Source organism: Chelmon rostratus, chromosome 1, assembly GCF_017976325.1.
Source record: "Chelmon rostratus isolate fCheRos1 chromosome 1, fCheRos1.pri, whole genome shotgun sequence".
NCBI lineage: Eukaryota > Metazoa > Chordata > Actinopteri > Chaetodontiformes > Chaetodontidae > Chelmon > Chelmon rostratus.
In genome coordinates this window covers 19,906,890-19,933,359 of record NC_055658.1, presented here as the reverse complement: position 1 = coordinate 19,933,359, position 26,470 = coordinate 19,906,890, and the positions used below count along the sequence as shown (strand labels likewise).

Here is a 26,470-nt window from a genome sequence, read left to right as displayed (position 1 = left end):
ACACCTACTGTAGTGTATATGTCTGTCTGTCTGTTGATCTATGGACAGATTTTGTCAAAGCAATACCATCACAACCGTGCAAAATGCAGTCATAAAACTCTACAGGTGTAGTTCAGACCAAAATGAAGATTGTTGTAAAATTTTAGTTGCTGTATTTTGACACCTGACTATTTAAAAGATCTGTTTTTTAGGACTTTGTGACAGACCTTAAAAGTGTGTTCTTCAGGTAAGTGCACAGTTGGTTCATTAGGTCTTTATTCTGACCCTCGACCCAGTGTGTGTGTGTGTGTGCCATGGGTAATAGTCTAGTTATCCAGTTGAGTAAAACTACAATTCAAACACATCTGTATAAACACACACATTGTTTATACAGATGCAGGACAATTGAAATACGTTAAAAAACTATTTCAATTGTCCTGCCTCACTCTCAAGTTCACCTTTCATCTTTCTCCATGTGCACCTCCCTTGTTTCCATCTCGCTCACACTTTTTTGCATTATTTTTATTTTACCACGTGCAGTTTCTCTACCCTCCCTCTCAACTCTGCTTTGCTTTTTCACATTGAGTTTTTTCCTGGCAAAGTACTGCTAAAGTGTGTGTGTGTGTGTGTGTGTGAGAGAGAGAGAGAGAAAGAGAGATAGAGCGAGTGTGTGTGTTTTCACTGCTGCTGTGTTGGCATCTCAATAGAGTTGATCTATTTTTAGCAATTTGAGGGTAACGTCTGGCACTACTTCAGAAGGTGGAAGAGACGTGGACATTAGGGAGAAAGCCAGATGGGAAACAGATAAAAAGAGGCAACCAAGGAGAGTGAAGTGAATGAGGGGATATGAGTGGGGGAGATATGAGTGGGGGAGATGTGTGTGGGGGAGGTGGGGGGGGTCTACTATAGTTAAGATCAAATGATATGTCTTTCTTATTCAGGCTTAAGCCTCTAACAGTGCACATCAAATCAAATTCAAATACTTTTATATGTAATTCCACTATGCATAAACCTACTGTTCACTTTGATAGAAATCAAAGTGAACATTCATTCAGAGGACATTTTAAAAAAAGACAATCTTTGCAGTGACTTCATTCATGATGCAAAGCACAGTGAGTGTGTGAGTGTTTGCATGCAGCTCTGAATCAGAACATGTGGCCACAATGGTATTTACCATATATATGTAAATATATATGGTAAATACCATAATATTTGATTTTTTCATAAGAACCGTACATTTATTATTTTAGCATCAATGTCTTGATCACTAAAATGACAACTGAACTGTTTAGCCAGGCATGTTTTTAGACAGTAAAATCAGTCGATATTTAAGTATTTCAGCATATAACTGAATAACATTAAATGTATCATATGAACAACAATGAAGGAGAAAAAGTTTTTTTTTACTTCACAGAAAATAGTCTATATAACTAATGTTACCTTTGTGATGCTGCAAGGCTCAAAAGTACTGGACTCACATGCACGACTCAGACATTTCTTTCACAATAAAAGGCTTCAGGCCGATTTATTGCAGAACTCAAAAGATTTCACAAAAATGGAACGAAGGAAGTCAAAAATACAAAGTACAAAGAAACACAGAGTACAACAAAAAGTGCTACGGATATTCTCTGTAGGCAAAACCAAAAACAAGACTCTTTTACTGATGTGGGAATTTCACAAAGACAAACGCTGGACTGACGTGTTACACAGGGTTGGCACGAGACAATCTGGCACAGGACAGGGGAAATGCAGACATTATATACACGGGGTAACAAGGAACAGGTGGAGACAATCAGGGCGGGGCAGACAATCAGACACGCGGGAAACACCAGGAAGTCAAGGGCCTGAAACGAGGGGAGAATTAGTTTTCACAATAAGACAGAAAGTGCAAGACACAGACCAGACAACAGTGAACAACACCTCAACAGACCCGACGACACATAACAACCTTACCTTAGCTTCAGTGCCTTCACCACAAAATGACAAAACGTTTGGTAGAGCATGTTCATAAGAAAGTATTTGAGCCTTATTAGACTGTTTTCTGTTGTATCAAGTGACTAATTCTGTTCAATAAGAACTCTGAAGCTACAATATATCGAAACAACACCTTTACCTTTGAAATATCCACCAATCAGAGCCCGCATGTCTGGAGCGAGTCGTTGCGAATTGTAAAGAGGAGAACCGAAGGCATACTGTTTAAGACACAGCGACATCTAGTGGGCTTTTATAGTACAACATACCTAAACCGAGAGGTAGAGGTGGCTCAGTCAGGTTGAGTTTTGTTCAGCACAGATTTCAATAAGTCATAGTCACTTGAAATGTGCTCTACACACTGAACACACACTGAACTCTGAGATGCCTCTTGTGTTTCATACTAAGACAGAGAAAGTCCAGTCAAAATACATTTTATCATCATATGGAATCATTATATGGTACTACATGATGTATCTGTGTATTTAAGATGAGTTCAGGTTGAAGAAGAACAGAAAATGAACATGTGTCTGACAAAACCCTTCTGCCTTATAAAAAATGTAATGCATTTTCTGCTGTTTCAGTGTTTGGAGACAGCAGCATGAGCACATTCAAGAATAACTGTCCTCCTGGGACCAATGAACACTGCACACTCAGCACATAATACTGGCCAGTTTACCTTGACCTGTGAGTATGTATGTGTGTGTGTGTGTGTGTGTGTGTGTGTGTGTGTGTGTACTCTGGCACTGGTGATATCAGTCTTGATTGCTGGGACATTTGCAGCTGTCGACATATTGAAGTGGTGTTTAAATCCCTGCCATCAATACAATGTCAATATATTTGCAAACATTTTGATCAGTTGAGCTCTTATTATTGACTGCTTTGATTTGGTTGACTAATGAACTTAAAGAAATCATGACGCTATTGTAGCCTGATCCTAAATAAATCACAAGTGTATCATCATGCAATAATTAGGATACATTACAATGTGTCACTTCATGTCATAATAATACACCTGGCCTAATATGACTGTAAAAAATTCTGATCATTAGCTGTTGATTTTGCTTTGAGTTACAAGTGATGTAATGAAATAAAAAAAATGCGTACTCAGAAACTAAGAACAAAGTAACAACCTCTTAACTAACATGTCAATCAGCTCAAATAAAGAGCTACTGGGACATCTTGTGGTCAGATAACAGGAGTGCATACAGGACCTCTTAATGTTCTTTTTTGGTAAATTCACCAAACGTATTCCATTTTTTAAGAAATCACTGTTTTGAATTGTTATGAAATAGTCTTAGTCTAAACTTGGCTTTTAGTGTCTTAGTTCGGTTTAGTGTAGTTGGTCATTCCAGCTGCATAAAGAAGGAGTTTAATGAAATGGTTTCTCTCCGCACCATGGTATGTGAAGCGATAAAACATCAGACAAAACGCAAAAAAACATCTAACTGTAGAGGTTCACCAAGATCCTCAATGCACATGCAAGTAAAAATGCACATGCACATTTGTTTTTTCGGCAGCCTTTGTGAAGAAGTTTGCTGCTCGTTATGTTGGACTTTATATCGATATTACGGCCCCTGAGCTGTCAGATGACAAAATACCAGAAATCCGCCATGGAGAAGTCCCAGTTGTCCCCAAAAACTACGCCTAAACCAGGTACTAATCGAACTGAGACTGAGTATAAACACCGTAAATGCTGGGAGCGCGTATGTTACAACCCTCTATCGCCATCCTGGAAAAGAAAAAGTCCCATGCGCGTCCCAGCTGTCGGTGACGACGTGGCGTGAAATTAAAAACCGGAGAGAGGAGCACAAAGAGATGCTGCCTGCGCAAACTCACTGACACGACAGCGGCCCTGCTCTTCCACGTGGACTCCGTCATCGACCAAAACAATCCGGTCTCCTTGGCAGCCAGGGAGCGCGCGTGCAACCGCCGTTGCGCAGTGCAGAGCAGAGCTGGAGGCACGAGGCGGGGCGGCGGTGTCCTCCTCTCTAGATATGAACCTGTAAGGCGAAACCTGTCCGAATTAAAGCCCTTTTTTTACTGTCCACACGTCAGCTATGCAGACAGGTAGGCTCATTCTCACTCTGAGTAGAGACGTAGACGAACGCAGCCTGTGTTTATCCGGTCGCAGACCTCACTGAGGCTTTCAGTTTGCATGTTACTCACACATGAATATTTATTGTACATCTGAGGACATGCTAGGCTATTGTTTTACGCTTCGACTAGCCACCCGTTCATATGGGTTTGTTTTCATTCAGGCCTGCTATATCAAATTGGGTAGACTGTGGGAATTTATCAGAAATAATGAGTGTGCAGTATTCGGGATGTAATAATGCTGCAGTGAGCTGGTGTCAGCCGTGGGTCATGCGTGGCTGTGTGAGCCTGGATGTTAGCATCGCTGCTGCCCCACATGAGGAAGCTGCGGTAACATAGCCAGTTTATTACTCTGTGCAATAAGCAGCGCACCGTAAGAATCCCAAACCAGCTACAGTTTAATCCATCTACATATGAAACATCTGCATCTAACACTGGAGACACATGGACATATTCACTGGGGACAGCGTGGAAGGACTCTGCTGAGCTAAATATAGATGTAGAGGTTCGAATTGATTTTGCCATAATGGACCATAAGCTCCGCCATCTCTGGAACTTGTAAAGGCTGCAGGATTGCAGCAATGTTATATTTATACAATTATTGTTTTTGTTCGTAGGCAGGAGGTGCTACATGTGGATTGGCCATTTGACTGCTAATAACAGTAATTACTTCTATATCTTATTTTAGGCAGATTATAGGAAGCTGTGAAACTCCACATTGTACAGCATCATGAAAACCATCACCACTGAATATGCTATAATTTGCTCAGGTTTAAATCAGTACTGGAATAGTTGTTTAATTCCTATTCACTTGCATATTTTATCAGTAAATCTATGACATTTGGCCAGATAAATTAATGATGACATCCTGTGACTGAAGTCTGTCCAGATGTGATATGAGGCCCTAACATGGCTGCATGCTTTAGGTGCGTTCATGGAGTCTCACCTGGGACGGTTGGCCCCTTGTGTCCTGTCCCTGTTCCTGCTCATACACCTGTGCCTGGCTGCACCAGGTCTGCCTGGGACACTAAGGTAACCCCACCTCTCAACTCCAAAGTTTCACTCTCTTTTTTTCTGCACATTCCAAGGTATAAACATTTTTAGTCTTCTGGATAAATATGCTGTAATATTTATTTTGTCATAATTGATAAATGGATATTTGAAGCAGACAATTTGCAAGTATGCCTCATGCAAGGAGCGTACCGTTTACTTGTCATTGCCAGCAAATTAAACACTCTTTCACTTCTGTTCTATTCAGTCATCGGAGAAAATAAATTAGGGCCACTCATTTTTATATCTCTGCGTGTTTGATTGGAAATAATGAAAAAAGTAAGATTTTTTTGTTTCCATCTTTCATTTTTTTTAATCTCTCAGTGAGGAAACCCAAGATGCCCATCCCCCTTCAGTAAAGCTAGCCAATCCCTTTGGCTCTGGAGAGGAGGACCGCAGGTGGGTGAAACCTGGTTGATTTGCTACTGTTACACATCCAGTTCATTTTAAGCCATGAACACGCCCTTGACACGGTCCCTAAGTAGAAAGCTGATTCTGTGTACTTTCCTCAAAATGCAGCTTGAAAAGCCTGTTTCAACGAGGATAATAAAACATGTATTGCATAGATAAAGATATTTACTAAAGATAGTACTAAAATCATAAACAAAACATGCAAACCACATTCAAATTTGTTCAGTCTGCAGTGTGTTTTAGTGGACTAAGCAGTCTGGTCACTCTGTGGACTTTGGCTGCTGTGTTGTGCTAACGATGTGAACTACACCATATACTGATAAGATATGAGCAATAACACCGATATTGCAATGATGTTTTTTTCCATTATGGGGATAGAGAAAGTATACATTATCCTCATACATATTGCAGATGTACGATGGCTTACCATTAGTATCTCCGCTCACATCTCTGTCACTGTAGAGATGTACATTAGTATGAACTGACCCATAATAAATTACAGGTTTGATTTTTTCATTAAACAAGACGAGAGACACACCTACTTTGTGCCATTGAGTGTGTTGTTGGTTTCTATATGGCTGCAGCTTCCTTCCACTGGCTGATAAGATGAATGGATGTGTACACTCTGCCTCAGGGGTTGCTAGTCTATTGAGTGTATGACCAGACAGTGTGTCAGCTGAGTAGAATAACAGCTGATAGGATCTACGCCTCCCTAGACGAAAGATGCACGTTCACAGAGGAGGTGTAGATGCAGTCTGGATGGAAACAAAGGGCATTTTCGGTACAATTTTTTCAATTGTAAAATGAGAGTTGCAGCATTTCAACTATGTTACCGTTGATGTGAGCACTACTTAATCTATGGACTGTGCATGGAACTAAAAAGGTCCAGTTGTAAACTTTGTTCAGCAAGTATCACTGAGTGTCACTGCCCAAAAGTATGACTTCTTTCCATTTGCTTCATGTAAGATGTGATTACAGCCAACAGGTTACAGCCTTCTAAAACAATTAAGCAAACTGAGAAAATGAACAAATACATGAATAACTTTTCCTCGATCACAATGCTTTTTGATGAGGTGGCACCTCCTCCTGGTATGTGATCATGTGGTAAGGTTTATTTCAAGTTGCCTCCAATCCTGCCCTCTTGTGGCTGAAAATCATGCACAATCACTACGGTGGCTACAGTGCATGTCAGCCTGTTTAAGAATCGCTAGTAATAAAGATAGTATAGAGAGAATTTGTCAGCCAATCTGATTGTATCTGCAAGCAAATCTGACCCCTCGGTTGAAATGTACTCTGTATTGTGTGCAACACAGGTTGTTGCAAAGTTACATTCAGTCCAGCCTGAAGGATGGCCAAGGAGGACCTGAAATCAGCACTTGGGAGCAAGGTAGACAACTCTTCCTACTGGTGTAACACTCATTTAACTGACATAGTTCTGTCCCTTCAGCCATCACTACAAAATATAAATATTCTAATTATACAGACAGCTGTTTACTGAAATCCTGATCAATGTCACAGGTTCGAATAAAGTAATTTCCTATGACTTGACATGCTGAATCTTTTTTATAAGCAGAAAATCTAAATTCCTTACATCCAATGACCAGAGCAACTGCAGTTGTGTTTGTGTGGATATAGTCAGGGAGTTTCATACTGTCTATCCTATAATACAGCAGCACATCAAATGTGTTTGGTATTAAACATGTCAGTCTTCTCCTGCTTTGTGTCAGAGGTATTCTTCCTGTTTCGCCTTTATGACTACGATCGCAGTGGGCTCCTGGATGGCTTGGAGATGATGAAGCTACTCTCAGACTATAACTCCCATCATGCACCTGGAGCACAAGCCAATGAGCTGGTGAGGAGGAGTGGCTGTATGTTTGAACTGACATTGTAGTTCTGTCTATTTGACCTGTTTATCTGACCTGATGTGTGTGTGTGTGTGTGTGTGTGTATGTGTGTGTATTACACCTATTACAATTGTTATGGGGATATGCATCTGATTACACTGTCCCATTGTGGGGACTCACCTTTCTGATGGGGACAAAATGTAAGTCCCTATAACATAAATCATTACATTTTAGGATGAAGGCTTTATTTATTCTGTGTGTGTGTAGGTGGTGTCTATGGTAGATTTTTTACTCCAGACTCAGGATCTAAACCAGGATGGTCTGTTGGCCCCATCAGAGCTGCTGTCTCCTCCATTACCTCACGCACAGGTACTGTATGTTTACACACACACACTCTCAGCTCTTTCCTATGAAGTGTAATAATTGCCTTTAAGCCACAACAGACAAAATACAGTGGACTAAATTATACAGGAGATTCGCAATAGTAATAGCATTACAGTATCTATGATCATATTACAAGGTCCCCTTACCAGCTGTTTCAAATATATAAAAACACAGTGCAAATGCATCAAATATGTGATGTAAAAAATAAAAAGCTAGTAAGCATCCCATGAGCTTCAAATGTTTTGTCTGTCTCATTCAATACATATAAAAAGAATGTTATAAGACCATTTTAATGAAAATAAGATTAGTTTTGATGTTTTATAACAAATCAACATACGTAAGTTGAGGTAGTTTTACATTTTAAGTATGAATTTCATTTTGGTTTACTGAGCTATACCTATTTTTTTCCTCCACTTCATTTGTAGTAAAAGTAATATCACCTTACTTTTTCAACCACAGGACTCCAACAACAACAAAGCACCTCACATGGAGCAGGAGGTGGAAAAGCCCAATACGGACGAGGAGAAGGCGGGAGAAGCAGAGCAGAGAGAGCAGATTCATGACGAGTTGCAGCCTCAAGATGAAGAGCAACCTCAACAGGAAATAAAGGCAGAAGAACAGCATGGACAACATATCCCAGAAGCCCCAGCAGCAGAAGATCAAGGGCAGGACCACAAAGTCGCTGTTCATCTGGGGCAACCAGAGATCTGAATGAACACACACGCTGCTTCTGTCCACACTGTCATTCTGTGCTCTTGAGTCAAGCCAGCAGAAGACTGATGATACATGAGGTGAAAATAATGCTCAACTCTGCATCCCCACAAATGCCTCTCTCTTGCTTTGAAAGAGACACAAATGTCTCTCTTGCTCCTGAAATTCTACCATCAATTTCAGCTGACTTTAACATAAATGAAAAGATGAATCTGTTGGAATTGGAATTGGAAAACCTTTTTTTTTTTAATATAGTTACATATTGGTCTTAATTATGAATGCAAAGATTTCTAGAGCTGTAAAAGGGACAAACGTCTTGAATTCTAAATGCAATATTATCCATATTAGTAAAACAGAAGCCATCATAAGTGGAGATTAGTACTGAATGTATTTGAGGTTTTCTACAGTATGTAGAGACTGATGTTACATGTACACACTGATTGGCCTTATTGTGTCTGACTCATTTCAAGCTTAGGATTTGCACCTAGAAGTGATGCACCAGGAGTGCATCGGGACTGTTATCTAGTTAAACTGGTCTCATTTACAGACAGCTCAGTTCAGCTAGTGTGATAATGTATACTGGTGTGCCATGAAATTCAATTTGGTCTTCCTTGAGAATTCCCTCAGCCTACACAATGACTTATATGATTTAATGAATAACATTGGGTTATTGAGAAAAAAAAACATCTTATTAGGGCGTATTGGCAAAGTCTTAATTTTTTCACTTGCGTGTGATCCCATGAGCATTATATTTTGTGATGATTTTAATGTGCCTGAATGAGTTGAGAACCATTAAATTACAGAAAAGTGCGGTACTCTTAGTAAGTACTTAATGAGTTGCAGCCATCTACCACTAGTATTCATCGTCATAATTAAGGTCAGGAAGGCCTCATTGAAATAACATTTGATGTAATTTAGTATTAAATTCAGCCTTTATCTGCAAACTTGAATGTGTGTGAGTTTTTGCTGTAATTTTTTGTTTACCCTTTTTAAACATTTATGCATTTATACAGCTGGAGAAAATAAAGCAACCATTACTTTATCCCTTTTCCTTTCTTTCTGTCTCCTGTTTGTAAAATTAGTTGGATTTGTGAGAATTCAGTTTAAAAGGCCCCAACACAAGATATATATATATATATATATATATATATATATATATATATATATATATATATATATACACACACACACACACACATTATATCCAATAAAATAGGAAAAGCTAAGACGAAAAACAAAATGAATTATTTTCATGAATTAATTCTGTGCATTGGGTCAATAAAGGTTTTTCTTCATAAAACTAAGAATGCAGGAGATATTGGTCATGAAACGGTAGTTGGCACTATATTAGTAGTGGACTATAACATTTTGACATCAAAATGTTAAAATCGGCAACACAACGTTACTGGACAACAATATTGTGTTGGCAGATTATAACTGTCTCAACGTATTTAAGTGAAATATTGATAGTGATCCTTGCGAAAAGGTCGGTACACTACAGTAAAAAAAAAGTAAAGTGTACTGTATATTGTTAAGTGCAAAGACAGATGTCCCACAAAGTCGTATTTAAAAATGCCCTTGGCTTTATTAGCTTTTTATACAGCTTTGCGTATTTGTAAAGTCCTTAACTCTTCCTGTCATTAGCTAGCTTGGTTAGCTAACCAACTAGATGCTCCTTTGACAAAACAAGCTGGTTGCTAGGCAACAGAATAACAACCGGGCAAGCATGGCGGACAATAACCACAGTGCAGGTTCGTAAGACTTAGCCTTGCTTAGTTATATACTATCTATCTTCAAGTTTAAACGTTCATGTTCAACAACAAAAGAGGCAGATTCAGGGGCGCCATTATAACTGCTCCTTCCAAGCTATGATTCAGTAGTTGAAAGTTATTTGCTTGTTATCTGCTTTTACGCCGAAGTTACTGTTAGGTAACTAACTCTTGGCTCTGGTCCTGACTCTGCTCTCCTCGGTCTGTCAGAAATCATTGTGTCAGATGTCCACAAGAGGATCAAAGCAGCTTTTGAAGCGTTCGACTACGAGTCTAACAACACAGTGGATGTGCGGTGAGTGAGACTGTTTACTTACACTAGATCGATGTAATGCACAAACACATTCACTTATTAGCAGTTTGTATGCATGCTTTGTATGCAGGATCTTAACTGCAACAACTGAATTAGCCTCCATATTCACACCAGATTCTGTCAAGTCTAAATATACTTGCTTAATGAATACACATTATCTTCCCCATGTGCTGGGTTGAACCTTGTGATCTCACACCATCAAGGGCTGTATTTAGACAGTAATATATAGAGAGTTAATTATATAGGGTAAGTACAGGAAATGAGTACTTTATGAGGAAAACACCCACCTGGTCCTGTAGTTTTGGGCTTGTAAGTAAATGGAAACACTTAATTGAGATGAAGAGGAATGTCAAAGTGGCAGTGATGGTGAGCAGAAATGTTTTGACTCGATGCAAGTTTGACACAGTGGACTGTGGTAGAACAAGGTGAACAAAACATGCCTTAATGCGTCTGTCAGGGAGATCAGACACACAGTCTTTACATGTAGTTAAATAGTGTGGGCTAACATGAGGTTTGTTTTCCAGGGAGATTGGCACCATCATCTATTCCCTGGGCTGCTTCCCCACTCAGACAGACCTACATGACTTTATAGCACAGGTCAGAACTGTGTTTTTTTTATGTTTTGGATGAATAAATGAAATCAACAAATCATCTGACGCTTTCCTTGGGTGTGCAATTATTTAAAAGTTATTCTAACATTACATATTTTAGTCTTTTTACAGTGTCTACTATATCTTCTGGTGAAATATAATTAATAATGGTATTGTGATGTAATTTAAAATGTCATCTCCTTATCTTAAATATTGCATTTATTTGTTAATTTACTGCAGCGCAAATGATGAATTATTGACAGAATATGCCTGAAATATGAAATGTACACAGAGAGGTGTTCTTGACTTTTACATATGTTGGGGTGACATTATAAGCATTATTAGAAAATTTAGAGCTTGTTCAAGAACCAAAACCCAGAAGCTTTGTCCTGTTCAACCAGGTGGAAGAGGACCACACAGGATATATCCATTTGGACAAGTTCCAGCCAGCCATGACTAAAGTGCTGCTGGAGCACAAGTAAGACAGTTGCCAGTCATGTTGTTTTTGTATATTTAACTGAATAAATGAATAGGTGCTTGTGTTAAATGATTTATAATACAGCACGCCCTTCCACAAGAGCAAATGAATGAGCTGTCACTGGTACGGTTTTCAGATTGCTTTTATATTTGGTAAATATACTAATGTAGCTACTGCAGCATTTCACAGAATAGATGTGTGGTGTAAAGGTCTGTTTTTTGATCATTAATCTTTCAGGTGATGTTTTTTTCACCACTTAGAACACACCAAACGCCTGACTCCTTTAAATAATATATGCCACTTTCCTTTTAACGTGGGCTTTTCTGTGCCTAGAGCTGCTTAATGGGTTCTTAAGTGTACTCCTAGTAATACACAGATTCATCCTTATGTCGCCCACCTCTGACAATATTTCAGCTTCACTTAAAACCAGTGAAAACCTTCGGATCCTCTTAATAAAATGAGCACAGTAAAGTTCAGTCTGTAGTGTATGTTGGGCTTGGAAATTACTAACAGAAGCTATGTTAACTCTGTGTGAATGTTCATCGCGTTGTTTACAGTATTTGGTACGTCATAATGTCAGTACTATAAGGGGGTACTTCCATACTACAGATGGTGAAGTAGAGCAATGGTCTGTGTGTTTGTGTTTGTGTATGTGCATGTGTGTATTAGGTTCCCCCCCATCCCTGAAGACCTTCTGCTTCAGGCCTTTGAGGTGAGACCAGCTGCTGTTTCCTCATACTCTCCAGTGCTGTAGTTTAAGGGTTGTAAACAGGTTAGCAGATACTCTCACAGACTCAGACTTTTATTTGGTAACTGCAGATTAACAGCTCCAGCGACTACACAGTATGTTAATCAAGTAAGAGTTTGAGCCTCTGAGAACATCAGACAGTCAACAGAGAGATACTAACATCACAAGGTCAGTTATCAATATTTGTTAAAGCCTGAAGGCAGTAACGTTGTGTTTCCAGGTTCTGGATAAAGAAAAGAAAGGATACCTGGAGCCTGAGGAGCTGACAAAGTACATGACACAGGAAGGTAAGGCAGAAGATTTTAGTATTGACTTTGTGAGGTAAATATATTGTGTTTGTGTGGTGAAAAGCAGACTATGTCATGTTTTGTGTGTCTAACATTCCCTTTACTTTCACTAAACACATATATGTAGGGACTGTTTGTTTTTTAAACCATGGCCGTGTTGTGTTTGTCTTTAAACCAGGTGAGCTCTTCACTCAGGAGGAGATGGATGAGATGCTGACAGCACTCACTGACCATGATAAGAACCTCATCTACTACAAAGACATAATCAGCCAGCTGACCATTGACCCCGACCTGTAGACAGTGTCACAGTGTGTGTCAGTGTATTTTTTGAGAATTAGTCCAAACACACAAGTGTATGTTTAGTGTTTGTGCTGCTGAATTTTCTTAAGAAATGGACATAGCTCAATCCTGACTCTGTGTTCCCAGAGTTGTCTTTCTATTCAGATTCAATACCATTTGGCTCATTTTTTCTTTAAAGGATCACATTATTTTGCTATAACATGCAGTAGTTTTATGCTCCCATGCATTTACATATTGTACAGAACCTCTCATTTCCAAGCCTGATATGGCAGAGATGTTTGCACATTCACATCAAATTGGAAACCATAAAATGAAATTGTACAGTCTGAATCAACTGGAGTGATGCAGTTAATTGTGCACTTGAATGTGAACCTTCTGAATCTGCTTTCATTTTTTACTTGAAAAAACTCAACAGCTTTAGACAATGTGGAGGTACTGAAATGTATTTGTGTTTGAGAGATCTAAACTGCATGTCAGAAAGGGGGCTTGCTGCTACCCCAACCCCAGAGCCTTGGCTTGTTTTACATGGAAAATGTTTATTTTTATCCCCGTGCACTACAGATATGAGAGGAGAAAACTGAGCAGATCCGGCTTGTGTGAGAGTGGTTGCAGATTACATTTATGATCCCTTTTTTGATGTCACCTTTTAATTACTTACAAATTCCTTTAAATTTAGTTTTGTTTGAACATATGAAAACACCTAAGTGCAAGTTAGGATTTATATGTACAACAACTGTTTGTGTGCAGCTAGATTTCTCAAACATCTTATTCATTGACCAAATTTCCAAGACTAATTTGTGGTAGTCAGGAATGGCGATACTCAGGACTCCGACATGCAGTACTTATTAGGCCTTTCTGTCTTGTTCTTAGTCCAAATCCACCTAAAATTAAAAGTCATCTGAGACTTGGCAGACAAGATCACATTAGAATGTCTCTATAACAACTCTGTACTCTAGAATATTCCATGTTCTGTGATTATATCTGGGCCCAGCGGTGTATTGGTATATTATCAGGTCATTCATTTGACTGAGGGTTGGACCGTGCATGTGAGGGAAAAGCAGGAATTAGTAACACAATGAAAACCAGGAGCATTACCTATATGAAGTGCCACCAGATGAAATGTGCTCAATGTTGTGAGAATGGTGAATTATGAATTATGATAAGAGCCATGATGTGACAATCCCATAATTCCCATCACAAGTGTCTTTAAGAATTCTTGAGTTCAGTAGACCCTGAGTATGAGAAAATAAACAAAGCTGTGATTGGCTTTATCAGCATAGCATTTTATCTTAGGTGATTCTGCATTGAATAGTTATACATGCATGAAACAGTTGAACACAGCTTTGGAACAGGGATGACATGAGTTATCTGGAGCTTAAATAAGCAGATGATATGGTAGCAAACACAAACAGTTCTTTATCTGAACATGAATGCCTGCCGAGGGTCTGCTTCGAACAGTTTCATTTCACAGTAAAAACAATGTCTCCTTACTTTTGGTTTCCAATAACTGTGTAAGACGAAGACATCAGAAAATAAAACATAAGCCTACAGTAATAGAAAAAGTGTGTATTAAACATTCCCTTTTCACTAAACACAAAAAGTCAAGAAAGAATAAGGCTCATTTACCTTCAGCATAATCATACAGCATTGTATCAGTACAGTCTTGATACACAGAGAAAAGATTTAAAGGGCTTTCTTTGTCTCTTAACCTCACACTTGCTGCATTGTAACATGAATAAGGGTGTTCCTCTATAAAAAAGGGTTGTAACAAGCAGCTTTATATAACTAATAAAGGAATTAAATAGTGTCAGAAAGAAAGAAAAATTATCAGTTTGTGTGTTAAAATGTTCTTGTCAAACATGCTTAGTTCTGAATGGAGAAAATAACAAAAGCTGGGTCTGTCATGGAATGTTTGATTTGTACATAGTGAGGAAAATCGCAGAGTTGGCATCATTCCCATTTAAGTCCAATCACAAATAAAAGTGATTCCAACCCTGAAAAGAGTGAAATGGGGGTTGAACACCATTTAGAGGCCATTTTTTCACACATTATTTAAGGAGGAGGAAATTCAGAGAGTAGTGGCTTCGACATATATGTGGTTGTGAAAAGTGAAAGAAATGTGGCTTCTAATCCCTCTACAGGATGAAGACAAAAAAATATTTTCTGCGTAGTCCACAGGTTTAGGGGTTTCATGGTGGATAACACCATAACTTAAAATATCATGCTGCTAGCCCCCTCTTTCTTAAAAACATCTAAAACTAGAAAATGAGATTGTGTTCCACTGTATGCAGCCAATATCATGTGAGAATGTTAGAAGTAGCTGCCAATAACTTCACCATTGCATCACCTTCACCAGCAGCAGTCTACGCTGGTTATTTGGTCCTTAAAGAGCCATAAATAGACACAAGAAGAGTGGAAGGAACAAGGAAGAAATATGACAGATTATAGAAAAGTGTGCCATGTGGAAGAGAAGGGACAATGAGAAGAAGAAAAAAGGTGAAACAAAAAGAACACAGAGGTAGAGAGGAGATTTTTGACATCATATCCAGCTACCAACAGTGGTCTCTTAACATTGTTTTGCATTATTGCACTGCAACTGACACACAGAGGAATGAAAATCTTAAAACCAATCAACCACAACACATCACATTTTCACATATATTAGGAAGAACAGGAGGCGATTACCTCACGGCTTTCTACTTTAAATCTTTCTTTGCCTTTGAGAATGAGACAGGAGAGGGAAGACATGGGTTAGAGCCTTCTCATTAGAATAAGGCTCATATATGATCTTACATTTGCTGCAAGGCAGGAGAGGTCAGAGCCCCGTTTACTGGTTCCAACTGGAGGTTTTAAGCAAGTGACAGCGCCTACAAAACATGCCTCCAAGAAACAGAAGATTCAGCTATTTCAGTAGTTACACAATTATGTGTACAAGACGGTTGCATAGTGGAGCCACAGGTTAAAAAAAGAGAGAATTTATCCAAAAAAGAAGCAGAAAATGCAGCTTTGTCAAAATTTCCACAATTCAAAAACACCATGCCACAGGCTACCCTGTGTGGCTCTACAAAAACAGCCTGGTGTCTTTATGATTTAACCCAAACCTCATCCCTCCGTATCTCATCCTGACTGAAGGCCAAGTCTTGTAAGGCCTTGGAGAAGAAGAAGAGGACAGGAGTCAAATGATGGGCTACAGACAGAGTAGGCAGTGTCTCCTTCAAAGTTTTGGTTTGAAAAATCAAATCAACTGGATGCAAAAGAGCTTTGCATATACATATTATTATATGAATACAATGTTAATGCAAGTGGGATAAAGTCATTGATAACGGGCACACACGCACACAGACACACACAACTGAGAACTAACCGGAGAAAGTCTGGTGAGGATAGACCTTACTCAATTCAAAAAAATGTCATTTTTGAGTTGACCGGTTTTTCACTGCATGTACCTCAAAAAACAAAAACTGAGGCCTGCTGGTCTAACCTGATTAATAACCACTGCACGCGATCATTTAACTCCTATAAATGATAACAATCAGTTTTCCTTATTGACCACCTGCCCTGGGCATTGAGCTGCAAGCATGACAGCGTCAGCTGGATATATTTCACAATCAGTATCTGTGTTTGCCACAACAGCTACTTTGCATCACACCTAGATAAAGAGTCACATTGGTTGCCAACACCTAATTAGCACTACACACAGACAGAGCATATAGTGTCCTCCTTTAGATCTGCAGCACCAAGCCAGCGGCTGAGATGTTGTCCCCTCCACCTGCAGTTTGGTAAACCTCAGTGCACACAAGCACTGGAGCAACACAGATCTCATAGTCCTCCTCATCCCAGCAGCTGACAGGCCTGGTCTCCTGCAGAGGAATACGCTGGCTGCCCTCCTGCCGGCTTATGGAGAAGGAGTCGTCCATGATGAGCCTCGCCTTGCTGGGGTCAATGTCATTAGAGCCACAGACATGGCGGTTAGCTGTGAGAGAGGCCTTAGCGGTGGCTGACATGGTGTTCTTCCACTGGGAGCCATGTGTCACAATCATGGCCTGAAAGGCCAGCGTGTGGACGTGGAGCCGAGTCAGCGGCTTAACCACAACGCTTTCTGTGCCGCTCTCTGCACTGGCGTCCTTGTAGCGCTGGTTCAGGATGCGATAGACCTCCCTCATCTGGTCGAGGACAGTGGCTACACGAGGGTTTGGGTCTGACAACACTGTGATGTTGGAGCCTTTAAGTAGACTGAGCAGGTTGGGAAGCTCTTGTTCATTCATCCCTAAAGAGTCCGCCTGGGAAAGCAGAGTCAGGGTGAGTGATTAAACTCAGGAACTGCCTTTAACTAAACTGTACCTCCTGGAAAAAAACAGCCATACCGTTGCATTGAGTGACATATTCTTCAATTGCAATCAACATGGCAAGTGTAATTTATTCTGATCTTTTGCAGAGCTGAGAGGAATAAACTACACTTGCTGTGTTGGTTACAATGAAGGAAACCAATGCAACATTATGATAATTCTGTGTGTTTAGAAATTGCTGGACTACAATGGAGTTCTACGACTGCATACTTCATAATTAGCAATAACTATAGATAAAATAGGTCTGAAGGATAATATTTACCATGTTATTATTATTTTGTCTAAAGTAGTTATTGGACTGACAAGAGAATAATGTATTTATATATGTACAATGGCTTTGCAGATATGTTTTCACACTCTTGTTACTACAGTCTCACTACATGTGAGAAAAATTCTGTCAATTTTTCAAGACACTAGCGAGCAAGACACTGAACATACTATAATACATCAACATGTAAATACAGGAAAGCAAATACAGTTTCCATTGAGGTCAAGGCTGTTTTCTTTTCACATGTATTCAGAAAATTTAACTAAGCAAATCTAGTTTCCGACTGCCTGGAACTGCTTCCTTGTTCCTCATCATTCAACTACTTCAGTCAGTGCTGGGATGAACAATTGTTTTTTTTTTTTGTCCTCTGCCATTCTATGGAACAAACGTAAATTCATGCATTGATTCATTTAATTGTTCAGTCATACATACATGGGGGACGACATAATGGAGTAGGTCTTCCATTATGCTCTCTTCTACAAAACTGGCCATCTCAAAATGGACCCCAATCTGTGGAGATGAGGAGGACAGGACGTCGGCCAGGCGGGAGAGGAGGGCGTCCCGCTCACCTGGAATGATGAAAGGAATAGGCGGCAGGAGAGGACAAGAAATTCAGATAAACATGAGGTGTAGTCCTTCATGTGTTTTGGAAGGAGAAACCTGCCCCGTAATGTAGGTTAATTATTAAATGTAATGAGATTCATTCTCAGAGTTAGATAAGATCTCAACAGCATTTATTTGGCAGAAAACTCAAACTGTATTATATAAGTATAATAGTCAGTGTATTACAGGATATTTCTATTAACTTCATGTACACACGGCAGCAACAGACACACATTCTGATGTGGCACGCAGTAGAGGGGGTTTTCCTGTACCAAAACCAGCTGAGCATGCATTGCAGTGTGAAGTGCGGAAGTATCGTTAGGTGTGGCTATTTGACACAACACAAAAAGCAACGAAAACAAAAACTGTTTCCCACATTCAAGCTACTACTCTGATTATTTAATTAATTTGCTTCAAATGAGGCTTAACTTTCACAGTTTCTCTTGACTGTCTCTCCAGCGTGTGGGTCTACAATAGATGAAATCGGTATTGATCCATCCTTGAGCTTCAGTCTTTAAGTTAAACCTGTTTTGTGTTAACCATTTTTTGTATCAATAGATAAACTGATATCAGGCTTTATTTGGAACAAGAAAAACCCTCGTGTACGTAAAGGCATGTTACAACGGCTTCGTCAACATGGCGGACTATCTCTTCCTAATTTCCAGTTTTATTATTGGGCTGCTAACATAAAGGCTATGCTATACTGGAAGGAGTCTTCAGCTAATGATAAATGGCTGCAATTGGAAAATTCATCTTGTTGTCACACATCTCTGTATTCCTTGCTTTGCTCCAGACTCCCTCTTTTGGATCCTATATCCAAGTATAGCTCAAATCCAATTGTAAAACATTCTTTTAGAATCTGGATACAATTTAGGCGATTCTTTTCACTAAAGGACCTTTCACTTTGTGCTCCTATTGTGAGAAATCATCTTTTTGCACCATCAACTATAGACAAAGCTTTTTATGAATGGGTTAAGAGAGGAATTACCACTATAGAAGATTTATTTATTGATAACACATTCATATCCGTTAATGCTTAAATTTAATATCCCCCGGCTTCATTTTTTTAGATTCCTACAGATCCGTAATTTTGTGTTGGCATCGTCTACTTATTTTCCATCACAACCACCCAGTTCTCTCTTAGACTCAATTTTGAGACTCAATCCATACTCCAAAGGGGTAACTGGGACAGTTTACTCTCTACTTATTTCATGTAACCTAGAACCCCTGACATCGTTAAAGAAAAAATGGGAGGAAGACTTGGCGGTGGAGTTGTCTGATGAGGTTTGGAGCAAAGCCCTCGATAGAGTTCATTCTTCTTCAGTCTGCCTACGGCACACAGTTATCCAGTTTAAGGTTGTACACCGTCTTCACTGGTCTAAAGTGAAGTTAGCAAAGTTCACACCTAGTATAGATCCTACGTGTGACCGATGTATGCAAGCATCAGCCACCCTCTCACACATGTTTAGGTCTTGTCCAAAGTTAAATGGATTCTGGCAATCAATATTTAAAGCCTTTTCAGATGTCTTAAAAATACATATAGAACCCTCTGCTGTCACTGCAATATTTGGAGTAATTCCACAAGATACACACATTAGTCAACGAGCAAAAGATGTAATAGCCTTCACATCCCTTCTAGCCAGACGACTTATACTCCTCAAGTGGAAGGAGAAGTTTCTGCCAACCTTTAAAGTGTTGATTAAAGACCTCCTACATCACTTAGTGTTGGAGAAAATTCGCTATTCCACAAAAGGGTGTGCTCAAAAATTTTATGATGTATGGCAACCTTTTTTGACATACATAGAAAATATGGATGATGCTAACACTTAAAATTTAGAGAATCGATCCTATATTGTATATAATCTATAGCCCACTTATTTAATTTCAATTCATTTCCTTTTATTATTATTATTAATAATTACTCATTTATTTATTTTGGATACTTGAACATTATTTTGTCAATCTCGATTGCTATCTTATCTTATTTATTTTATTTTAATGATTTATTTATTTTTTCACATCTGCTTATTTTTAATTTTTCATTTTGATTTCTACATACATCTATTTTTTTTATTTGTATGTATAAGTAATTCTTTATAAGATCATTATTTAACTACTTAATGGTACAGTAATACTGTTGTTGGGATGGGGCTCTGTTGAGCGGTGGGGGGGGGGGTTATATTGCATTCATGCAGTTCTGTTTTTGAAGTGTCATTCTGTATAAATTTAATATGCCAATAAAAATACTTTGAGCAAAAAAACCTGTTTTGTGTTGGCCCTCAAAGCTGTGCAACGTAAAATGATTAGCACACACATAACAGTATAACTGTTAGCCTATGAGCTGCCTGGTTGTAGTTGTGTAGTAGTTAACCCACTGGGTATTTACTTCCTCAGATGGTCAGAGCAAATGAAGAATTTTGTGTTTGTTTCTTGCAGCCAACAACACAGACATAAGCAGAAGTAAGCTTCCAAATCTTGTTGTTATCAGAGTCTGCATTATAGCGAGGAAAATTGTATTTACTGGATGTAACGCCAGTTCTGTGAGTACGTGTGTAACCCTCTACCAGCATGTTATCACAGCCACAGAAAAGAGCATTACTTCTAATATGCTAAAACAGTGGTGTAAAATCCATGGTTTGGTAGAATGTGACCCCGGTGACAAAACCAGTATACCACGCAAACCTATGTCACCATCAACAGCCATCTCAAATATTTCAAATGTGGGAAAAGTCCAGCCAAGTTCAGCACCTGAATATTACTTGATTGATCGCTGGTGGTGACGGGATGTCACTATCTACATTCAATAGCAGTTGAATGTCGACATAACACGACTATCTTAGCATTTTCACCTTATCATTATCAATAGAGAGTATAATTATTGTCAAGGTCAATATTCATATCAGCACAGGCTTACTCTCTATATTACTCTATGGGGAACACCACATATCTCACTCATGACTCTCTTCTCTGGTCTGCGTGAAAATTACAACTTACAAGCCATTGTTGGACCTTTAAGTGGAGCTCAGTATAGACTAGGTTCTTTAACATTAAGCAAGCACACACAGGCTTGAGAAAAAAACTAATGACAACTAACAACCTAACAAATGTTCCACACCATCCCATTTCAATTGGCAACACAAAGCAGCGGACAATACTGCCGAATGTCCAAAATCAGCAACAACAACAAAAAAAAGGTTGTCACCAATTTCCTCTTACCTGACTGAAAGGGGAAGTTATCCATCATTTGCAGCCCACCCACCACCAGCAGGTCTGGTTTGAAGTCTTTGAGTTTCTTGGCAAAGTCTTCCATGGAGTCCAGGTAGGGGTTATGGTCATCACTGTGGATGATATACCTACAGAGCACAAACACAAGCAAGCCCAACACGGTCAGCTTCAAATACCGTAGAGCCTTAAATTTATGTGTACACACACACAACAATAAGCTTTATTACTCACAGCAATCATTAAATCCAGTCCACTTAAAAACGCTCACATGCACAGTTCACCTTTTGTGATCCCTCAGAATTCTCAAAATATAAACCAAATGCTTGTTTATCACATACCTATTGGCTCTTCGTGCTGTATACTGCCCCCATTTAGCACCAGATGAATACTCCAGGATCAGGTGAATGTCTGGCTCTTCTACTATGTTACCTGCCACTGGAAAAACAAAGGTAGGTGAGGTACAGGGGTATGGAAATAAGGAAGACAAGGGGGGAAAAACAGAGAGTAGAGAGGACAGAGGAAGTGGAACAACGAATAGGAGGCAGTGAAAAAACGAGGGGTACAGAGGAATTCGGGGATACAGGAAAAGGATAGGAATCAGAATGGGATATGGCTTTATTGGCCAAGTATGCGGTATTAAATGATGGTGCACCAGTGTGTAATTGCGTGTGTGTTTATATACCTGTAATGTGCTGGGACAGGACATCGGTAAAATCAGGGCTGAAACTTCCTCCTAGCAACACATCACATCCCTCGGTTGCCATCCGACCAGCCATTACTGGGGCATTGCCACCTACTGCCCATCTGTTACCAGGTAAGTCACGGGACACGTCAACCAGCTCGCTGAATAGGGTATCATTTAGCACAAAACGCCTGCAGGACAAAGGGGGAAAAAAAAACAGTGAAAAAATGCTAAAACATCTTGACTTGGAATACTTTCATACAGCTTGTAAAGCATTTTGAATTGCCATTGTGTAGGAAATGTGCTGTATAAATGTGCCTTGCTTTAATCAGTATGTTCACAGAAGTGAACGTATGTAACTGAAATATTGTGAAACAACAAAGTGTGCTAAAAAATGATAGATCTTGTAGATTGAGGTTCTGGCTTGTCTGTACCTCACATAGCTTCTCTCTCACTCTATAGCTATCTATATCTATATCTATATATAAGAGAAACAGAAGTACATGCTGATGGATATTTGAGCACACAGAGCAAACCAAACCTATCACACATGCGACTTGACCCGGTTTGCACTTGGCAGACATTCCCAATCTTCAGCTCTCACTTAGCTCACTTTTTTGGCTTACGCTTTAGAATTATGGTCTCAAACTTTGCCTCCACAAATTCAGCCATCATCTGGCATACATTAAGTGTTTACAATGCCAAACAAGGCAAGAAAGTGGCAAGAGATGCAACTCTGAATGCCAAGCACTGAAAGAGACCTGGTTTCTGCGTCTAATTGAGATTTTTAAATACATCACTCTTCTTCACTCGCTCACACATTTTTCCCTCGCCCTTTCTGTACAGGCCTGACACGCAAAGGCCTGTTGCCATTGGGTGTTAGTTCCAGACAATGAACAAGGGCTCACAAGCTCCACAGCCAGAACAGGGGCTGTCACCACAGAATTGGAAGGGAGGTGAGGCGAGTTCTGAAGTATAAATACCAGATACTTTAGAGTGGCTGTCCAGCAACTAACTGATAAACATCCACAGCAACAAACACAGAAACATACAGACAAGCACTGACGAAAGCATGGTGTTTTCAAAACTCATAGATATCACTTGGTTGGCCTATTTTGTGTGAAGAATAGATGGCCAGAGAAAAGAGGATAGTTATGGTGGTTAAATAAGAGTGTGTTTGTCAAAGAGCATGTGAGGTGAGGGAATGACTCAGGAGTACAGTAGCCTGAGGGGTGTAACGAAGCCTCACAAACTACTTCACACCCCCCTCTTTCTTATGCAATTACACACACACACACTTAAGACACATTTTGTATATTAACAGGAAAACTCAGTTAACCAGTCATAGCACAGAGAAGAGCAAAGTATTCAGATATTTGCGATAGTACTTGTTCAAGGTATTTATATCACCACAATTTAGGATAAATTCCTCGAACTAGACCACAAATATAGCCTCATAGCCTCAACTCCAGAAAACTTGGGACGCTGTATATTTAAGTTTTACACAACTTCCCAACTTATATTTGGAGGGGGGGGGGTTGTACTTATTGGCTGGTTTATCTGTACACACACACACACACACACACACACACACACACGCACGCACACACACACACACACACACAGCACTTACTCTGCAGCAGCTCCCGGTGCAAAGAAGTAGGCAAAGCTCTGAGCCAGCTGCTCTTCATTTTCTATGTAGTTATGATGAAGGGGCTGGTCTGTGTGAAGGAGGCCAATCTTATTTAGCAACGATATCCCGTCTACTATCAGGTCAACACAACCTCCAAATCCTGTGGACGAGGGAGAGGGACAGAGAAAGAAAGACAAACATAGAAAAATAATATGTGATATAACTTTAAATCTGTGGCCAATGGTCAACAAGAAGGAGATGATAAAGAGATGGCCTGCAGGGAAAAGAGGACAAGGAGAAGATTGTGTATCACACATTTTCTTTTAGACACGGCGGTCAAACTGAACAGTACAACTACAGCAAAGAGAAAGGTAATGCCAGTGTGCTCAGCAGGGGGATATCCACACATCATGCAGCTGCTGCAACATTTGTCTGCCACTGTGGCTGCTCAAATAATATGACATGTTGATGCCATTCCAGCTGCTCAATCAAACATCATAATCGCATAGCTTTACTCGATCAAATATCATTTTCTGTCAAGTCTGAACAAAAGCCAACATGCTGTGCCACAGCCCCAGATAACCTTCCTGTGTACACCAGAGAAGCCAAAAATTTGTCAGAATTTGTCATTGTGTTGTTGTGTGTAACTCAGCAACAAACAGCAATACATTAGGACTAGACTAAACATATGTGATATTATGTGACTAGGCTGACATGTGATTTTATTATCCAGTTATCCATATCAAGTTGTGAATAATTACAGCATAACAGGTCTGACTGCATGGCCTAGCCTGTTGCTGAACTGGGTAAAGGTTGGGGAGATACTGCGATCACTTCTGTTGTGTGTTTGAATCTCGGTTCAAAGGGCAAGATTTTAGGATTAGATCATGACAGTCAAGACACAATTCAAACATGCAAATTTTGTTGTTTGCCCAAACGCATCTGCAGTTTGTTGTCTTCAGTTGAGGAACTCCACCCTTTAACAACGCTGATCAACTTGTTGCCCTTTGCAACTATGCAAGACAGAAACCACAAACTGCCAGTCTTCCTTTAACCCCTGGCACACTGGACACCAAAGCGGTACCAAGAGTTTTACCATGCCTTTGTTTATAGGTGCAGGTATGAGACCATGGAGCTGTTAACTTGCTATCAACATAAGAAAAACATACCAGGGCCTGAAAGCAACGTGTTTATTTATTTTAACACCAGCAATAGTAATTAGAGCATTCCTAAATGCTCCATCTAATTTCACTATTTACCTTGTGTGCTAGTTTGCATAAGATATGTCGCACCTCGGTTACAATCGACACGACTGACATAAGGCAGTCACTAGTGTCGATAAGGCGCCATTCATGGTGCAAATATTGGCCCACATTTCCATGTACTTGTCTTAGCCCCTCATCAGTTCAAACACAGCAGACCTGCAGTGAGGAGCTCCACAGAAATGTCAGCCAGCTGGTGGGCGGAGGTTCCTGCTCTGAATATACTATTCTAGATGGTCGGAAAATGCTGATCTGGACGGAGATCTGACTGAGCAGATCATCCCTCTATAGCTCTTCATCAAACTACACACCACTGTTTTGGGTCTGCCTCCAACATACGGCAACATTGACTTAGACGTCCTTGCTATCACTCGGTTGGTCAATTTTCCCAGTATTTTTTATACTTACATTTAAGTACATTTAAGTTAAATTTACATAAACGTTGCATCAATTTAAGACAAGTAGTGCATATGGTTAGCAATCAACATTTATTTGTCTGTTTTGTTAACAATTAATTTAACGTTAGTTCATCTGAAGCAGTTCCAGCTATTACGGATGCCATTCATTTCAGACCTAATCGATTATTAACCCAGAAACTCCATAAGCCCCAAAATTAGGTTAGGCTAGGTACCGTTAGCTATGTTAGCTCACAGCACTTGCACTTACCGACGGCCACTTTCGGTCTGGCGACGTTACTCATCCCGACTTTGCGTTCAGCCCGGAGCAGAGAGGACAAAACGGTGTCCAGCCGGTCGTCCAGTACTGCATTCTGGGGTGACCGGAACCACAAGGCCAAAAGAACCACAAGCAGGGACACCACAGGCCCATATTTCATCCACGAGACCCTGCCTCCCCCTTCCATCGTTGGCTTGTTAGCTAGAGGATCACACTGTGTGTAATGAGCAGGCACTCTCCGCCCGCGCGACCAGTAAGGAGCCTTGCGTTGGGTTGCACGTTTGTTTTGTGAGCCGGAGTGTCCCGGATGCGCCTTAGCTGGACGGATATGGGGGAAAAATTCTAGTTTTTAGTAATTATTTCAACGGCACCACCCCAGCTGTGTTTAAGGGTCTGTAAACAACTACTTTCGCAAAGGACGCACCTCGTTGCGTGTCTTATTTTGACGAAGAACCGCTGTCCACGTTCGATACTGGGTGGACGCCTGGTTACTGAACGAACAACTTCTGTTCTACTGTGAAAGAGGAGTGTTCGCTGTTTTGCTGACAGCAAGGCGGAAGTGGCTAAGCTTAGAACACTTAACACACTTTTGTTCCCCCACTCTCAATACTTTTCCATAAGGTAGAAGCTAATCTTGCTAGAAAACAAACTTGGTAACTGCTTTAGAATGAATGTCGCAATATACCATCTAATTACTATGAGTTGGCGTCCTAATGCAGCATTAACCTTAACCGTTTCACTTATCAGATCAGGCGTCACCTGATCCATTCATCTATCACATTTTGACCTACATTGTATTGGTGAGCCAATCCTATCAGCCTCAAATCAGGCTCATTTAAATGTC

General features: G+C 39.9%; 3 protein-coding genes across 3 annotated transcripts; 2 read left to right on the top strand and 1 right to left on the bottom strand.

Moving 5' to 3' along the window:
* The first annotated feature begins 3,934 nt into the window (after nt 1-3,934).
* cgref1 (cell growth regulator with EF-hand domain 1) lies at nt 3,935-9,452 on the top strand. Its single transcript, XM_041942236.1, has 7 exons — nt 3,935-4,020; nt 4,974-5,079; nt 5,422-5,496; nt 6,822-6,895; nt 7,236-7,360; nt 7,620-7,721; nt 8,196-9,452. Exons 1-7 carry the CDS (start codon nt 4,011-4,013, stop codon nt 8,445-8,447), a joined length of 744 nt encoding a protein of 247 aa, XP_041798170.1. The 5' UTR covers nt 3,935-4,010; the 3' UTR covers nt 8,448-9,452.
* A 721-nt stretch (nt 9,453-10,173) lies between these two features.
* Nucleotides 10,174-12,929, top strand: efcab2 (EF-hand calcium binding domain 2). The gene is made up of 7 exons (XM_041942601.1): nt 10,174-10,198; nt 10,427-10,511; nt 11,054-11,126; nt 11,521-11,597; nt 12,267-12,309; nt 12,566-12,632; nt 12,811-12,929. The coding sequence occupies exons 1-7, from the start codon at nt 10,174-10,176 to the stop codon at nt 12,927-12,929; spliced, it is 489 nt and encodes a 162-aa protein (XP_041798535.1).
* Nucleotides 12,930-14,021: 1,092 nt separating this feature from the next.
* Nucleotides 14,022-25,832, bottom strand: adpgk2 (ADP-dependent glucokinase 2). The gene is made up of 7 exons (XM_041935471.1): nt 25,618-25,832; nt 23,690-23,849; nt 22,057-22,247; nt 21,713-21,809; nt 21,366-21,502; nt 17,979-18,115; nt 14,022-17,212 (listed from the first exon to the last, which is right to left on the bottom strand). The coding sequence occupies exons 1-7, from the start codon at nt 25,811-25,813 to the stop codon at nt 16,655-16,657; spliced, it is 1,476 nt and encodes a 491-aa protein (XP_041791405.1). The 5' UTR covers nt 25,814-25,832; the 3' UTR covers nt 14,022-16,654.
* Between the last annotated feature and the right edge of the window lie 638 nt (nt 25,833-26,470).

What these genes read in the sequence shown, in the direction of transcription:
- cgref1 (XM_041942236.1), top strand. An exon ending in TCTGGAGAGGAGGACCGCAG is followed by an intron (nt 5,497 to 6,821) that starts GTGGGTGAAACC and finishes TGTGCAACACAG; the next exon opens with GTTGTTGCAAAGTTACATTC. An exon ending in AATCAGCACTTGGGAGCAAG is followed by an intron (nt 6,896 to 7,235) that starts GTAGACAACTCT and finishes GCTTTGTGTCAG; the next exon opens with AGGTATTCTTCCTGTTTCGC.
- efcab2 (XM_041942601.1), top strand. Translation starts at nt 10,174, where the DNA reads ATGGCGGACAATAACCACAGTGCAG. An exon ending in GGACAATAACCACAGTGCAG is followed by an intron (nt 10,199 to 10,426) that starts GTTCGTAAGACT and finishes TCGGTCTGTCAG; the next exon opens with AAATCATTGTGTCAGATGTC. An exon ending in AAAGTACATGACACAGGAAG is followed by an intron (nt 12,633 to 12,810) that starts GTAAGGCAGAAG and finishes TCTTTAAACCAG; the next exon opens with GTGAGCTCTTCACTCAGGAG.
- adpgk2 (XM_041935471.1), bottom strand. Translation starts at nt 25,813, where the DNA reads ATGGAAGGGGGAGGCAGGGTCTCGTGGATGAAATATGGGCCTGTGGTG. An exon ending in CAGACCGAAAGTGGCCGTCG is followed by an intron (nt 23,850 to 25,617) that starts GTAAGTGCAAGT and finishes CCTCGTCCACAG; the next exon opens with GATTTGGAGGTTGTGTTGAC. An exon ending in ACAGCACGAAGAGCCAATAG is followed by an intron (nt 21,503 to 21,712) that starts GTATGTGATAAA and finishes TGTGCTCTGTAG; the next exon opens with GTATATCATCCACAGTGATG.